Source organism: Rana temporaria, chromosome 8, assembly GCF_905171775.1.
Source record: "Rana temporaria chromosome 8, aRanTem1.1, whole genome shotgun sequence".
Lineage (NCBI taxonomy): Eukaryota > Metazoa > Chordata > Amphibia > Anura > Ranidae > Rana > Rana temporaria.
Genome location: NC_053496.1, coordinates 69,154,122 through 69,171,893, shown reverse-complemented (window position 1 = coordinate 69,171,893; position 17,772 = coordinate 69,154,122). Strand labels below are relative to the sequence as shown.

The following is a 17,772-nucleotide window of genomic DNA, read 5'->3' as shown; positions in this document are numbered from 1 at the left end:
AAATATAAGGATTGGTAAAAGCTGCATTATATTACAGTTTTGCTTTGGCTTTAGTATCTCTTTAAATTATTTTTCTCAAAATAATTGTTTATTATAGTGGCTGTTGAGTGTAATGGAAAGTTCATTTTGATAACTCTAAACTACAAAATGATTTGAATAGCAGGTATTTTACAGTATATTAATGTGGAACTTTCTTTTTAATTGTTTAAAAGAGAAATTCACGCAATAAACATGCAAAGGCAGTGGGGTAGATTCAAAGAGCAATTGCGCCTGCGTAACCATAGTTACGCAGCGCAATTGCTTACTTGCCTCGGCGTATCGAATGCTCCTGATTCAGGAACCTCGATACGCCGACTGCAGCCTAAGAAATGACTGGCATAAGGATATCTTAGGCTGCATTCTTACGCAGGCCGCTAGGTGGCGTTCCCGTTGTGGTCAGCGTATAGTATGCAAATTGCATACTAACGCAGATTCACAACCCTACGCGAGCCCTGCGTACGCAGTTTACGTCATTTGCGTACGTCGGTTTTTGCGTAAGGCTGCCCCTGCTATTAGCAGGGGCAGCCAATGCTACGTATACCCGACGTTCCCGCGTCGCGAAATTTGAAATCTACGTTGTTTGCGTAAGTGAATCGTGAATGGCGCTGGACGCCATTCACGTTCACTTTGAAGCAAATGACGTCCTTGAAACGTTATTTACCGCAATGCACGTCGGGAAAGTTTCCCGACGGAGCATGCACACTACGCTCGGCGCGGGAACGCGCCTAATTTAAATGATCCACGCCCCCTACGGGATCATTTAAATTGCGCGCGCTTACGCCGGGCATTTTGCCGGAGCGCCCACGCAATTTACGGTGCTACTGCTCCGTGAATCAAGGGTAGCGCAGATAATTTGCAGGGGCGCAGGGCAAAAACGGTGCCCTGCACCTCCGTAAAAACTGCGCAAATCTACCTGAATCTACCCCAATGTCTATAAATTTCTGCTTGATATTGGATGCATCATATTAAAGAAAATGTATTCCCTAATTGGACCTATGCAAGCCTATTAAATACCCTGCACCTCTGTATTTTGAACAACACCCTTGCCATTATGCATATGAGGTTGCACCAGTAGGGAGTAAACCAACAGGAACTCCTTTTACCTGCCTAAATATCCATTACTCTGTTGGGCCGTCCTTCTGATTCACACTGCTGCTGCTTTTTGGCTGTGTTGTTTAATAAAGTCTGGAGTTTAGTTTTACAAGAAACAGATATTGCATGTATACAATTTAGCAATGCTGAACTTGTTATTAAACATTTAATATGATATGACAGATGTTTATATAATAAGCAATAAAAGAAGGACAAACATTGATGCTTTAAAAATTTTAATGCTTGAATTTTTTTCTACATACAACTAAGTTTTGGTCTTCAATAATTATTCCTCAGATTAATATTACTCTTCATCTTCTCTGTGCCCTTTTCCTTTTCCCTTTCCTTTTCCTTTTCCTTTTCCTTTTCCTTTTCCCTTTCCTTTTCCCTTTCCTTTTCCTTTTCCTTTTCCTTTACATTTTCCGGTTTCCTCTTCATTTGTTGATCCGTGTTCATCTTCATTGTCTGCTCTAAATTCAGCAAGCCGTTTTCCTCTTAAGTTTCCATCTCCCTCTTCAACCTGGCCTTTATTTTCATGGCTTTCCGAGTCGTCATCATCATTCTCTAGTCCTTTACCATGACCCTTGCCATGCTTACATCCTTTTCCAGGGCACTTTCCATGTTTAGGTCCTTTGCCCTCTTGTAACCCTTTCCCTTTGCCCTTGCCATGTTCTTTTCCTTTGTTGCACCCCTTGCCATGCTTAGGTCCTTTGCCATGTTCTCTTTTTTTCCCATGGCCCCTGCCTTCTTCCTCAGATTCTTCTTCGTTGTCTCTATCTTGGCCCGGTCTTTTCTTATGGCATTTGCCATGTTTACATTGGTTGTGATCATGATCCAGGTCCTCTCCAGGAGGGCTGTCAGATCCTTCTTCTTGTGCTTCTAGATCTCGTTTCTGCTTGTTCTCGCCCTTATCTCCAAACATTGACTTCTTATAATCTTCTTCAGCTGAAAAATTCAAAGAAACAAGTCAATTTTTTATAGTATCTGCTCAGAATACAAATAAAATGTACTTTTACAACTGAAATACTGTAAAGCCGTGTACACACGATCGGTTTGTCCGATGAAAAAAGTCGTGTGTGGGCCCCATCTGTCTTTTTTCCATCAGTGTAAAAAAATAGAACATGTTTTAAATTTTTCCTATGGATAAAAAAACGATAGGAAATTCCAATTGTCTGTGTGAAACTCCATCGGAGAAAAATCCACGCATGCTCAGAATCGGAAACATTGAACTTAATTTTTTTTCATCTCGTCGTAGTGTCTTATGTCACCGCGTTTTGCCACGGTCGGAATTTAGTCTGATAGTGTGTATGCAAGACTGATGAAAGTCAGCTTTATCGGATATCCGACGAAAAAATCCGTCGAATTTGATTCCATTAGAAATCCAATCGTGTATACGGCTTTACAAGCTATTATGAAAGAAAATATTTTATGTTCATTTTTACAGCTTCTGAAGGAATTCAGTAACCTCTCTGGATTAGTGGTTTAGAAAAAAGTGGTAGAAGATGCATGCTGCAGTCTTTATTCACCCAGTAGCTGATTGGCAGCAGTTGGTTAAAATTTAGAGGGAACTGCCCTTTTACCATTCTAGGAGGATTTGTAATATTTAGGACTTTGTCAAACAGGGACTATGATATAGAGATATAGACAGGGATATAATACCAGCAGGGGCGGACTGACAACTCATGGGACCCCCTGGCAATAGAAGATTATGGGGCCCCCGGGCTTACAGATGGCCACCACGCCAGGAGGCAGTGCAGAGGCGGGGCAGCTAAAATCTCGGGATTTTCACATTAAAAGCATGTCAGTTTCGGACATATCAGGGACAGATCTAAAAAAAACATAGATTTTTACATACTGTCCCTGGTTTTACTGAGCCTGGCAACCCTGATGGGGCCCCCTAGTGGCATGGGGCCCTCGGGCAGTGCCCGAGTGACTCAATGGTCAGTCCGCCCCTGAATACCAGCAATCAACACCATTTGCCCACGGCTATCTGGTGTGACCATCCATCTGATTGTATTTATTACATTGATCTGCCAAGTCAAATGTCAAAAAAAATCTAGCTTTTAGGTAAATGGTAACTCCACTTTGTGGGGGAAAAATTGTAAAAACATTTAAATAAATAATATTATCACATATACAATTGCTACACAGGCCATATTGAATGTTTTTGAAAATAACCTTTCCTTTGCTGTAATTTTCTGTCAAATTAAATGCAATATGGCAACCTGGAGGCACTCTGTACACAGTTGGGCTATGGAATGCCCCCAGAAATGTGTGATTGGCTGTTTTTTCAACAAGTCTGCACTTGGATTCAAATAAGATTTTGGGCATTCTCTGCATTAAAAATTCAGTTTTGGTGAGATACTCCCAAGGGATTAATCACATCTAAAGGAATGCAGACCATGCCCCTTTCCTAATTAGAACCATGAAAATGCATCAGCTGATCAATAATAAAAAAAGTCGCTCACATTTACACTGTACATATACAAAAAACAACATTTTGTTCAGAGCCAAAACAGGTAGGAATCTGCAACAAAATTTGTTAAAAGCCTTGCTCATTGTTCAGTGCTTCTTTCTCAGCAAAAGTGAAGTTACTATTTGACATTTTCATTGTGTGTGATTATTCTCCTTTAGCGTAGCATTAAAGCCAAGTTGAAGGAAAATCACCACACATACGGGTCTATTTATAAAACATTTGTTGGGTGAATATCACACATATTTGTGCAGGTTGCTTGAATTTTGGTGGTCATTTCTGAAATAGATAAATTTTCATGATTGTCAGCTCCATCTGGTGGCCAAAATGAGGTATTTAAGAAAACTATATTGCTTTTGGCCACTAGATGGAGCTGACAATTATAGAAATACATCTATTACATAAATTACGGCCAAAATTCATGCAGCCTGCACAAATGTGTACGATATTCATTTAGCAAATGTTTTATAAAATTACCCTATAATGAAGAAAACAGCAGATATTTTACATAGAACCAGGGTTGATACAGTAAAATACAAAGAAATCCCATATACATATATACAGTGGCGGCCCAAGACATTGTGCTGCCTGGTACCAAGAATGAAATGCTGCCCCCCCCAAAAAAAATTACGCCCACCAAAATGCCCCCACATCCATTATTTTATATCATGTCAACTAAAGTGGACCTATCCTGGCTCTATACATGTATATAGGAGTATAAAAAGGACCTGTTATGGCTCTATTCATGCAATTAACCCCACAGTGGAGCGGAGAGCGTAACGGGAGGAGTGGTCGGGCGACAATTAGCCCCACAGTGGAGTGGAGAGTGGAGCTGGCGGAATGGGATGGTGTGCAGGCAGGAAATTTGCTGCCCCCCTGAAAGTGCTGCCTGGTACAATGGTACCATCGGGTCCCATGGTAGGGCCGGCCCTGCATATATACATTATGGGCCAGATCCTCAAAAGGGATACGCCGGCGTATCTACTGATACGCCGTCGTATCCCTGTTTCTATCTTTGGAACTGATCCACAGAATCAGTTTCCAAAAGATAGACAGAAGATCCGACATGTGTAAGGGACTTACACTGCCGGATCTTAGGATGCAGTACCGCATCCGCCGCTGGGGGCATTTCGAGTTCGAAATGCCGCTTCGGGTATGCAAATTAGCACTTACGGAGATCCACAAAGCTTTTACGCTTCGTTTTTTCTCCGTAAGTATTAAGTTGCATGTGTAAAATTAGGGCTGCTTTTACAAAGTGTAAACTGTTTACACCTTGTAAAAGTAGACCCTTCTTACCCGCGACGCTGTTATTTTTTTTAAAAAAAATGTTTCCCGCCGTATCTTTTTTTTTTTCGACGCAACTTTTTTGACCCGGCGCGATTCACGAAGCTCGGCGTAACGTAATTTCGCGCTATGCACATCAGGAAAATGACGTCACGAGCATGCGCAGCACGTCCGGCGCGGGAGCGCGCCTAATTTAAATGGGACTTGCCCCCATTTGAATAGGAACGCCTTGCGCCGGCGGAATTTAAGTTACACACCCGAAAATTTCTAGGTAAGTGCTCTGTGGATCGGGCACTTAGGTAGAAATTTTCCGGCAGTGTAACTTAAATGGGAAAAGATAAGTTACGGCGGCTGGCTGTGGATCTGGCCCTATATACACAGAACAAATTCACTGGGTGAATTGTTATGTAAATGTTTTTATAAATACATCAATAAATGCAAGGTGTCCTTAAAGGTCTAGGAAATAAAATTGTTATTATTTAATTTAATTAGAGTGATTGTAAAGCTTGAAATGTCATACTTACCTGCTCTGTGCAATGGTTTTGACCTGAGCAGCCCGAAACCTCTCCTTCTTGGATTCCACTTCCCACCAATGCTTCTGGCTCATCCCCTACTGCGAGTGCCCTATAGGAAGCTGCTTGTGGGCACTCGTGCGTGCTTGATCCCAAGTTGGGCTGTTTGCGTCTATTCAGACACACAGCCTGGCTCAGCTCCACACCCAGCTTTCTGCTCATAGGTTTTGATTGACAGCAGTAGGAGCCTTCTGCTGTCAGCCAAGTCTGTGAGAGCAGGAGAAGAGTTCTTCAGACGTGCACAGTACTGGGCCAAGATCTGGTTTAGGTGAGTATTTGGAAGGGCTGGGGAGGTAAAACGTTTGTTTACCTTAAAGCAGAGTTCCACCCAAAAGTAAAAGCTCTGCTTATCTGACTCCTCTCCCCCCTCTGGTGCCACATTTGCAACCTTTGGGGGGGAGTGGCTACCTGCTTTTGACAGGTACCTGTCCCCACTTCTGAGAGATTTCGCTGTCAATGCAAAGATCACTTTTATCGGTGGTGGGATAGGCCCCCCTCCCGCCGCGCTTTTTCTTCCTTTAAGCTAGTGCATTGTTGGTTCACTTACCTTTTCCTTCAATTTTCCTTCTAAATGTTTTTTTCTTTGTTTTCTTTGTCTGAATTTCTAACTTCCTCTTCCTCCTCAGTAAGCTGCTCTGGCTGACTAACCCCCAGCCAGAACAGCTCGGATGATGGGGGGAAGCTTACTGAGGAGAAACAGTAAGTGAGAAATTCAGACAAAGAAAAAAAACATTTAGAAGGGAAATCGAAGGGAACGGTAAGTGAACCAACAATGCACTAGCTTAAAGTGGATGTAAACCCAAATTTTTTATTTTTTTTTGCTGTCACAATGTAGAGTATAAGATTTCCAATCATCTGTACCCAGTCTTGCCACACAGAGTTAATCCAGCTCTGAGCAATCCTCTTTTCTTTTTTCAGTGAGATAAACGGACAAACAGGAGAAAACTTTTGTCCGTTCTTCCCCCTTGCTGTGAATGACAGGTTATTTACATATCTCATGCACTAGCTTGAGTCAGGCATTATGTTTTAATTCCCCCCCCCACTAATTTTCTGAAGTCATGTGGTTACTTTTCTGGACTTTGACTGGATGTTAGTGATCATAGCAAAATTTAGTGTAAGGAATATACAGGAAAAAATGCATGTTGACAAGGGAAGTGTAGAGGTGGGCGGGGAATCTGCTGACATCACGACTCCACCCACCGAGCTCCAGACAACAGATCCACCCACAGAATCTGCAGCTTTTCAGTTCTTATAACAGACAGAGGGGGGACATTTGACAGGTAAGGATACATGCAGGAGGCATCTATATCCTTATAGTTCAGCACTATGGCAGTAGTTTAGAAAGGATGAGAGTGGGTTTTGCATCCACTTTAAAGGGACCTATTTAGAAAATAAAAAAACAAACCTTTACAACCCCTTTAAGTGGTTAATTGACAGGGATTTCCTCTCACTTCCTGTTTGGCTATGGGACAGAAAGTGAAAGGAAATCTCTGCAATGGGACATAGATAACGGGGGGAAAAAAAACTGACAGGGGTTATACAGTTACTCTATCCAAAATTTAAAAACAAAGTTTTGCCTATGGTTCTATTTTAATTTTTCGCATCCTGGTATTTTTTTATTTCAGTAGTCACCACAAATCTTCTGTGATAACAAGATGACAAACCACATGGGGCTTATTTTGTCAAGCCAGTCCTGTATATTGAGGGGATAAGGATGGGGACGGGCTATAATGATTGGTAAAGCCACTTGCCCTACAGTACATCAAATACATCAATTACAGTAGTGCCATCAAATAATCTGACCTCTACTACAGCATTAATGGAATGCATTTTTGGCCTGGTCTGGTAACAGTCATTTACACTTCCTGTGGGAGAGGACAGTCACATCAGCTGGTTTTGTTGTTTCTGTGTGATCTACTCACAAATCCGGAACTGCGATTGTTGAATAAAGCGTTTTAGAAAAGCCATTTTTAGCCACATTTGTTATATCATATTCTACTAAATACTTACTGAACACGGGTTTCATGCACTTCTTCCCACACATGGTCCTGCAGCACCTCGTTTGATCAGAACAGTCTCCATCCACGCTACAGTCAGCCTTGGCAGACAATTTGTGGAAATGCTTTCCAGAACAATCTTTGCCATTGCTCTGGCCATCATGTTTGTGCTCCTTGACTTTTTTGAGCCATCCGTTTACCAATTTTTCTTTAAACTCTGGGTGTGTCCTCAGATAATTCCCGGGACACATCCCTAATTTCTTGTCATCTTCAGTCTCCACTGGTGAAACAAAATCATAAAAAAGTAATATAATCATATTCTTGTATTTTTTACACCTCTTAAATTACCTTATATACCCAAGTATAAGCCGACCCGAATATAAGCCGAGGCACCTTTTGTTACCGCAAAAGACTGGGGAAACGTATTGACTCGATTATAAGCCTAGGGTCTAGGGGACCTACAACCGGCTGGTATTGGGTCCCCAAAGTCACCAGAGAAATTACCGTTTAACATGGGAGTCTATGGAACGGGTGCCCGGTACCGGGCAGGGGAGTCTATGGCCATAGGTCCCCCGGTACCAGGTCCCCAAAGTCCGGGAGATCAGGCGTAAAAAGGTGACTCGAGTATAAGCCGAGGGGGGGCATTTTCAGCACAAAAAAATGTGCTGAAAAACTCGAGTATATACGGTATTTTCTTTCATAAATGATCAAACACCTAGTTGGTATAATGTAAAAGTTTATGAATGCATTACAGATTAATTGAAAATTTACTTAATTAAATATTATAAACTCTAGATGAAGAGCATACTGAGTTGGAATTTTTAGTCACATCTGTTAGTAGATACAAGTCTGGAATTTTTATAATTCGGGTGTTTTAGCGCTTAAAATCGTGCCTAAATACCGCCTGAAAAACTCCTGCCCTGCAGTCTCAATGTGAAAGCCCAAGGGCTTTCACACTGGAGCTGTGCGCTAGCAGGTCCGCTCCAAAAGTCCTGCTAACAGCATCTTTGGAGCGGTGAAGGAGCGGTTTGTTTACCGCTCCTCCACATTGAAAGTAATGGGAAACCGCGGTACTACTGCCGGCAATGCGCCTCTGCAGAGGCGCATTGCGGATGGTATTAACCCTTTTTTGGTTGCTAGCGGGGGTTAAAACCGCACTGCTAGCGGCCGAATATCGTTTCAATTTCTATGGCATAGCGGCGCTAAACCGTCAGCGCACCTCCCGCCCCAGTGTGAAAGGGGCCTAAGGAAAGATCCATATGCAGTTTTTGCATATAGAACACAAACTTTTTTTGCATGCGTTTCATTTACTGACGTGCATTAAAGGGTTTTCCTGCGTTTTAAGATTAGATTAAACATTGAAAATTTTAAGTTAAGGACATCTAAACCCAAAAACAAAAAAATTAAATATATTGCAACCTAACTGTTTAAAGAGGAGTGACTGCATTCGTTTTCAGTTTCAAGCTAACAGACAACAAGTATAGAAAATGCCTTTAAGGCTAGGTTCACACTTCTGCATGTGGCTGTGAGTGCAGGAATTGCAACCCTTGCAGTAAAAACGCACTGCTCTGCGAAAATGCGTGGGGCTGCCATTCATTCTCAATCGTGTGTAAAATCAAAGTACATGTGCAGGAACCGCAGGGAAATCACATGGTCAAAAAGACTATCCGATTCCCCTGCGGATGTACTTTTGAAAAATATTGCATGCACCTTTTTGTTTGCTGAAACACAGGCACAGCAGCCCATTCATTTGAATGGGCTGCCATGCCTGCGCAAATGTGGTTCGCCAAAAAATTCATAGGTGCGAACCTAGCGTTAATCCTGCTAGGATACAGTGTCCTTGTTACCTGTGAGCTGAACTGAAAACACAAACAATGTTATCTTCCTTCCAAGCTACCAATGGGCTTCTATTTCCTATCAATTGTCGGCACTCCTTCCTCTCCCCTGCAGCCTTTGCTGGCTGACACAGAGGAGACAACTCACGTGACTGGACTGCTGCTGGCTGAAAATAAACTAATATATACATCATTCTTTCACAAATTAGTCAGCATAGGTATTGTTGGGTGGGTTAGGCTAGGCTAGACTAGTTAGGTTTAGCCTGGTATTTTACGTTAAGAAGATTGTAGCACTTGAAACAAATTCCTTATCGAAATACAACATTTTCATCATATGGACAGAGAAGGAGATTACTTAAAGCGGAGCTCCACCCTAAAGTGGAACTCACGCTGATCGGAACCCGCCCCCCCTCCGGTGTCACATTTGACACCTTTCAGGGGGGAGGGGGGTGCAGATACCTGTCTAAAGACAGGTATTTGCACCCACTTCCGGCCACACGTCTCGGGCAAAAGACGGGTTTTTCCAGACTTCCCGTCTGTCCCCCGTTGTGTGCAGGGAGCCAATCGGCGGGCGCAGCGCGACTGGTGCATGCGCCGTAGGGAACCGGGTAGTGAAGCCGGAGTGCTTCACTTCCTGGTTCCCTCACTGAGGATGGCGGGGGGGGGGGGGGCAGCAGAGTGACGAGCGATCGCTCATCCTCTGCTGCGGACGGCGCTGGACTCCAGGACAGGTAAGTGTCCTAATATTAAAAGTCAGCAGCTGCAGTATTTGTAGCTGCTGGCTTTTAATATTTTTTTTTACTGGCACATCCGCTTTAATACATTTCACCCGCCAGTCAACACAGTTTCCATAAGGGATGACAAACTGCAGCCCAAAATATACAGAAAACCCATCGACTAATGCAGTGTTTCTCAATTCCAGTCCTCAAGGCGCACCAACAGGTCATGTTTTCAGGATTTCCCTCAGATGAAACAGCTGTGGTAATTACTTAGACAAAATCACCTGTGCAAAATAATGAAAAGCCTGAAAACGTGACCTGTTGGTGCGCCTTGATGACTGGAGTTGAGAAACACTGGACTAATGCAATCTGCTACCCCAAATGAGCCATCATACACAGCAAGGCCATTAGGCCATTTCTTTGGTTTCCCATTGACACCCACATCCAAGGTGGTTTCGGGAATTCACCCTGCTGTGCTATTGATTCTGACAACGGGTCAGAATACACTGATCAACGCTGCAGCTGATTGGCTGCCTCTGCTGATTGAAGCTAATTTTTCCAACAAGCCCATTCATAGGAAGTTGATTGTAGATCATTAGCGGTTCACCCTTATATCTATCGACTACTTTGATCATATAACTGTGTTTATTATGTACATCATGCAGCAAAAAATGTACGTCCAAAAACATTGGGTGTGTTATTGCCCATATAAATTATTTTTCTATGGTCAGCCAAAATGCTGATCCACACATATGGATCCCTTTACAACTTTTCCTCTACATTCATTTGTTTTGTTTTATAGATATAGATAGATAGATTTACTTTATTGTCATTGTATACATACAATTTATATATATGTATATATATATATATATATATATATATATATATATATATATATATATATATATATATATACACATGCACACACAGTATTCATACAGACAGTGTATTCTTACCATATGGTTCCAAAAATTCTTGTACTTCAATATCTTTTTGTATTAGATCCAGTACCTCCTCTGCGTTTTCCTCTGAAGAACACAAGACACATACTTTATGGTTACAAAATTACCCTTCATAGTTCCATCAAATCTATTTTGTAAAATATGTTGCTAAAGTGTCATTCCACCCAAAAAAAAGATTATAGCAATCTGATAGGTTGTGTAACCATAAAATGTCCATCCACAAATGGAAGCCTCCCCAAGGAGATTAGAAGCCAAATCCAGCAGGAGCTACAGAGTATAAAAGAGAAGAGAGGAGCCTCCAAGTGTAGCAATATGTTGTTTAATATTGTATCTTAATTAAATGTAACCATATTGCTACACTTAGGAGGCTCCTCTCTTCTCTTTTATACTCAGTTGTGACATGATGCTACTTGTATATCAAGACATCGCTTGTGCATAAAGTAAAGATTTATTCAAACATTTTGCTTGTCTTGCAAAATGCTCTCAAACCAAGTTTTACTGTATATCTATTTTATGCATGTTATTTACCTGTAAAGGCCTCCCATTTGTGGACATTCCTCTGGCTGATCCTGGACACTGCCCAAGTTATTGTCCAAGTAACACTCTAAGGCGGCCATAGATGATGCTCATGATCCCCCTTAAAGGGGTTTTAAAACCCTTCGGGGAAGTTACATCTACAGGTAAGCCTAGATTAAGGCTTACCTGTAGGTGCTTGCAATATCTCTCGGACCTACACTGTCTTGGTGATATTTGAAATTTCCCCGAGCGCCGCCGCCTTCTGGGCACGTGTCGTCTTGAAAGGGCACTCTGTGCCGTTTCAAGCCAGGGTCATGCCGTGAAAAGCGGCTCCCACACGCATGCGCGGAGTGACGCCACTGACGCTCCGGCCAATCACAGCGCCGGAGCGGCGATACCTGTAAGTAACCTCCGGGAAGGATGTTGCCGCTGGAGGGGGGGGACGAGGACTGCTGCGGGGGCTTCGATCTAAGGTAAGTAATTAATTATGAGCTAGTATGCTAGTCATACTAGCTCATGGCCTCTAGTAATTTGGGGGGTCCTCTGCAGCTTTGTGGGGCCCTAAGCGGCTTGCATAGTGAGCCTATAGGGCGGATCGGCCCTGGGAAGAAGCTAGGGCAATAGGGGGAATTTATGCTGCACAGAGTGATTAGGGTGTGCCTGGGCACACCTGGCACACCCTGTGCGCACGCCTATGTCTATTAGTACTAATAATTTTAGTGCTATCCCTTGTTTGGTGAGTCATTTTTGTAGGTCTTACCTTTTTGTACGATAGCTATTGCTTGTTGTGGCTTTTATTTTCTAAATTGGTTCCCTTAAGCTAGTGCATTGTTGGTTCACTTACCTTTTCCTTCCATTTCCCTTCTAAATTTGTTTTTCTTTGTTTGAATTTCTCACTTCCTGTTTCTCCTCAGTAAGCTTTCCACCATCATCTGAGCGGTGGAAAGTCATTTAGAACAGCTTACTGAACACCTTACTGAGGAGGAACAGGAAGTGAGAAATTCAGACAAAGAAAACAAAGAAAAGGTAAGTGAACCAACAATGCGCTAGCTTAAAGGAACCTATTTAGAAAATAAAAGACAAACCTTTACAACTCCTTTAAAGCGGTAGTAAACCCTGCAAAATAAAGGCATGATGTGCTAGTATGCATAACACACTAGAACATTATGAAATGCTTACCTTAGAACGAAGCTCACCAGCGCCACGCTGTCACCGCTGACAGGTGCTTCCATCTTCACCCGTTTTTTCTTTCGGGTTCGCTTCTTCCGGCCGTCTAATTGAACGACCCGTGATGACGTCACTTCCACGCACAGAGCTCTGAAGGGTCGCCATGGGTATACCGTCCCTTCAGAGCACATGCGCCAGTTGATATCACTGGCTGCATGCAGTGTGAATATCTTCAAAACCATGCAGGTTTAGGAGATATTCACTATACCTACGGTAGAAATAGGCTGAACACCCCCCTGTTCGTTTAGCGCTAGAACTCCCAAAGAACGAAAAAGTTTGGCCCCGAGCTGCGAACTCCATTGAAGTCTATGGGACCCAAACATGAAAAATCAAAAGTCCCCATTTTGAAGGCTTATATGCAAGTTATTGGCCATAAAAAGGATATGGGGTCCTGAGTACTGCCTTGGTGGACATGCATCAATGCAATTTTTTTTAAAAACTATCATTTTTAAAGGAGCAGTGACTTTAATGATGCAAAAAATGAAAAATTCCTTTAAATATGGTGCCTGGGGGGTTCCCTTAGTCTGCCTGTAAAGTGGCAAATCTGTATACCGTATAGAAGCCGCTGCAGCAAAACTGACATTTCTAAAGAGAAAAACATGCATTTAAATGTACTTAGTGGCTGCAAGCTATTGCCGGACCAATACAAATAAATCACCCCAGCGCGCAACTGTCGGTGATGTCACAAGGGGGTGGTGCCACCAGGTGATGTAGCCAGGTGGCTCCGCACCTTACCTATATAAGAACTGTCAAAAGGCGAAGTCTGCAGTAGGCGGTAAGCCTTTGTTGCGTGCAAAGCGTTTTTTTTATTGGGTCCAACAGTGGCGTTGGCATCGTGATTGACGATAGGTCTATATCGGGGGACATTGTTTTTTTATAAAGGACAAAAACCTGTGTACTGTTTTTATTTATTTTTGACACTTCATATATGTAGGGGGATCTGGGGGCCAGGGGCGGACTGACAACTCATGAGGCCCCGGGCAATAGAAGATTATCGGGCCCCCGGGCTTACAGATGGCCACGCCAGGAGGCAGTGCAGAGGCGGGGCAGCTAAAATCTCTGGATTTTCACATCAAAAGCATGTCAGTTTCGGACATATCAGGGACAGACGTAAAAAAACACAGATTTTGACATACTGTCCCTGGTTTTAATGAGCCTGGCAACCCTGATGGGGCCCCCTAGTGGCATGGGGCCCTCGGGCAGTACCGAGTGACTCAATGGTCAGTCCGCCCCTGCTGGGGGCCCCCTTGTTCAAGGGGGCTTGCAGATTCTGATAAGCCCCCAAACCGCAGACCCCCACAACCAAAGCCCAGGGTTGTGGGAAGAGGCCCTCTTCCCCATCAATGAGCCACCCCTCCTCAAAGCAACCCCCTTCATGTTGGGGGCATGTGGCCTGGTATGGTTAAGGATGGGGGTGGGGAACTCGCTTGTCCCCCCTTTCCTGGCTTACCAGGCTGCATGTTCAGATAGGGACCTGATATAGATTTCAGGGGGGGAACCCCACTTTTTTAAATGTTTCTTTTTGCCGGCAATGTTTTTTTCATTCAGCTGTCAGCGGGGAAGCCCATTGACAGCCGATGACTCATCCATTGTTAAGGACACAACGTCCAACTTCCCAGCCCTGCTCCTTAACAACAGCTTTTCACTGTGGCCTGATTGAGCAAAGCTTTTCCCAATGAGGGCTTAGAATGCACTGTGCAGTGCACAGTGCAAAGTGGGGCTGTCTGTGGGCAAACATCCTACCTAGCGCCCTGCCAATTCGGGTGTTTGCCAAAGAAATTTAGTTATTATATATAGTTATTTATTTTTTATATAAGAGTTATTTACAGAAATTTAAATGTAGCAGGTACTCGCACTTTCTAGAAAATGCTTGTAAAAAGGCATACAAAAGTGTATAAAAAAGGCATGCAAATTAGAGTCATAAGAAGAAACCGTATGCATAATAAAATAAATAGTGTATTTTAGCTTTTACAATGGGAAACCCACTTTGGATATACTCCAGGACTCTGGCACTTACCGGTAACTGGCCTCATACATTTCATTCCACAAGGAGATTTGCAGCATAACCTATTTTCTGGACATTTTTCATTTTCTGAGCAGCTTTGAAGTTTACTGAAATCAAAGTTGTCTCCCTTTTCTTTTATCATCTTCATTGTCTTTTGAAAGGCTTCAGGATGCTTTTTGAAGTATTCATGTGGGCACATCTGGTCACCATCATCAGCACTTACTAGAATTTGAAACAACAAAAAAATGTATGTATTGTAATGTCACCAAAATATTATTTTTTTAGTTTTAAGACCTTAAAGTGGTTGTAAACCTTTGTGTTTTTTCACCTTAATGCATCCTATGCATTAAGGTGAAAAAACACCTTGCAGTCACCGCCTATAGCAGGCAATGGCTGCTATAATCTGACTCTGGGTCACAGGAGAATGAAAGTAATAGTACTCCTGTGACCCACAAAACAAGTATGGCCAAAAAAGCTTTTGGCTACGCTTCTCTAATAAATATATTAACCCCTCAGAGTAAGGAACAGAGAGAATTCCTCCTCATCAAAGATGAAAATTAAAACCTGACAGAGGTTCTACCACATACCCATTCTATAAAAGAGACGTTCCACATTAACAATTATGAAATTATGTTTCTTCATATGATCTGGGCCAGTCCTGCCACAATTGATACTCTAGATATGTGTGAAATATAGTGGGCAGGGTTAGCTCCTCAGCTTCCTATATGTCTTGTATACTCTAAAGCCTCGTACACACGACCTGTTTCCCTGTCTGACTTTTGGCCGGGAAAACTGGCCGGGTGTATGCTTCCTCGCAGTTTTCCCAACAGGAAAACTGCCGGGACCCCCGGTGGGAAAATAGAGAACCTGCTCTCTATTTTCCTATGTCGAAACACTGCGAGGAAGCATACACACATCCGGGATTCCTGGCCAAAACTCTCCCCGCATATTTCTAGATGGGAAAACCTCTCGTGTGTACACAGGGAAAGTTACCGAGCAGGTTCTCGGCTTTCCCGGCGGACTTTATACTGCCGGGAATCCCGGTTGTGTGTACAGGGCTTAATACCAACACTCCTTGCCATGATTCCTGAAGTTTTAGGTGTTCTTGCCATCTTTGTGTGTTTTAGATCTTCTTGCAACATTTTCCATAATATAGATTAAATAAAAAAAATTCAAAAGAGAGAGAGAGTGGCATCTGTGTAGATCCAGCAGATCAAGCTTACGTACCCCACAAAGAAAGTCACCTATAGCTATTAGAAACTATCTGGTGGTTTAATTTTCTAGCCTTTGCCAAAAAACAGAATATCAGGGGCATAGGCGTGCGCACAGGGTGTGCCAGGTGTGCCCAGGCACACCCTAATCACCCTGTGCAGAACAGATCCCCCCACTGACCTGGCTCTCCCTCCTTCCCCCCACAGCACTGCCAACTTCCCTCCTCTCCCACTGGTTGTTACTGTGGATGTTTTAGGCTGAGTGGGGGAAGGGGCCAGTAAATATGCCATTTACTGGCCCCTTCCCTTTCTAAACGAACATCGTGAGGGATCGGTAGAGTGTGTGAGCTTTGGGGTGCACACCCTAATGCCAAAGGCTGCGCACACCTATGATCAGGGGTGAGCTAACCCTAGATACTCGCATTGAGATTGCTCATTACTTACATATGCAAGCTGTGCTTCTTGCTTAGTAGCACTGCACAATAATAAACAGCGTGCTTATTCTCTCTCCAGTGCATATTCGTCACTCTGCTCAAATCAATTAGAACCCAAGAAAGGCTGTATGATCAGCATATAGCAACTTTGCTAAATGAATCTCTTTAAAGTTGGTCAATAGAATGAGACTATATAAATTGACAGATCAAACTGTGAAACATCAGGCATGTACAAAAATGACAGCCTCATCGAAATGCTGCAATAATGACACAAAATATGTACCGTACTTATTGATAATACCATAATATTTCCCTTAGTTTGCAAGTGCAGAGACATTTAGAATGAAGTCTAAAATTAATTGGCAAAATCCAGATTTTTCTGTTTCAGTAATGTATTCTATACTATAAGCGTCTATATAATGCTCTGGTTTTTATAAACAATAGCAATCTCCATACCTTCCACAAGTAAACTGGCAGCAGCTATGAACATCAGCGTAGCAAGATTTCCAGTCTTCATGGTGGACTGTACAAAAGCCGTCAGTCCAGAGAAAAATTGTGGACTGTAGTCCTTAGATTTTGCCCGAGCTCTTTTTATACAGAATGATTGTTGAATCAAGGACCTGATCATTACTCCCTTTACCATACAATTATTCCACTTCACAGGTTTTCAAATGAAGACATTGTTTGTAACCTTTTAAGTTAATTGTTATCCTTATGTGCAATGTGATAAGCTTTGTGGACCTGTAACAATACACCTCTCTAAAGAGGATTATAAAAAAAAAATGTGTTCAATACAGCTTTTCTAGCTGCCAGTCAAAGTCTTTATTGACGCGTTTGCTTACATTATGCATTTGTTTTCACATACATGTACTGTAATTATACCTGGTGCATGTGCACACCTTCCCCTTATTTTTTTATTAAAAGTCAAAGTATGTCATATGTAGCAAAGTTCCGGGCCCCTTTAGGCCTAATGGTCTCCTCCAGATTCACCCCTACTGCCATCATGGAATTAACCATAACCCTGAAAGATGACATCACCAGCCAGACAAAACATGAGAAGGGGCCTGGAGATTGACATGTGATGACCTGACCCCCGAACCAGACAATCCCCCCTGACCGAGGCTACCCCATCTTCTGAGGGAAGAGCAGTCAGGAGATGCCTCGCAGTAGGCATCTTTGCACAGTAAACACACACATTAATCATGGCACAATGAGAATGCACGCATGCACACCACTGTGGTCCCTAGCACAAACACATCACATCCTCATCAAATTGGATTAGCACAAGCCCACCATGCAGGACTTGGGAGCAGCAACGCCACGCCAAGGCTCCAATTATGTCACTGTACATTCATACACCATTCACACGGACCTGGGGATCACTTCTCCCTGGTCCTGGGGAT

At 42.9% G+C, this 17,772-nt stretch overlaps 1 protein-coding gene across 1 annotated transcript; it reads right to left on the bottom strand.

Moving 5' to 3' along the window:
- Window positions 1-1,350: 1,350 nt before the first annotated feature.
- On the bottom strand, window positions 1,351-16,954 carry LOC120947043 (kininogen-1-like). The gene is made up of 5 exons (XM_040361979.1): window positions 16,826-16,954; window positions 14,737-14,946; window positions 10,971-11,042; window positions 7,471-7,737; window positions 1,351-2,076 (listed from the first exon to the last, which is right to left on the bottom strand). The coding sequence occupies exons 1-5, from the start codon at window positions 16,884-16,886 to the stop codon at window positions 1,436-1,438; spliced, it is 1,251 nt and encodes a 416-aa protein (XP_040217913.1). The 5' UTR covers window positions 16,887-16,954; the 3' UTR covers window positions 1,351-1,435.
- Between the last annotated feature and the right edge of the window lie 818 nt (window positions 16,955-17,772).

Coding starts and splice junctions, on each gene's coding strand:
- LOC120947043 (XM_040361979.1), bottom strand. CDS start 16,886: ATGAAGACTGGAAATCTTGCTACGCTGATGTTCATAGCTGCTGCCAGT. Junction 7,738..10,970: donor AGAATTTTTGGAACCATATG/GTAAGAATACAC, acceptor TTGTTTCACCAG/TGGAGACTGAAGATGACAAG. Junction 2,077..7,470: donor GTGCATGAAACCCGTGTTCA/GTAAGTATTTAG, acceptor TGAATTTTTCAG/CTGAAGAAGATTATAAGAAG.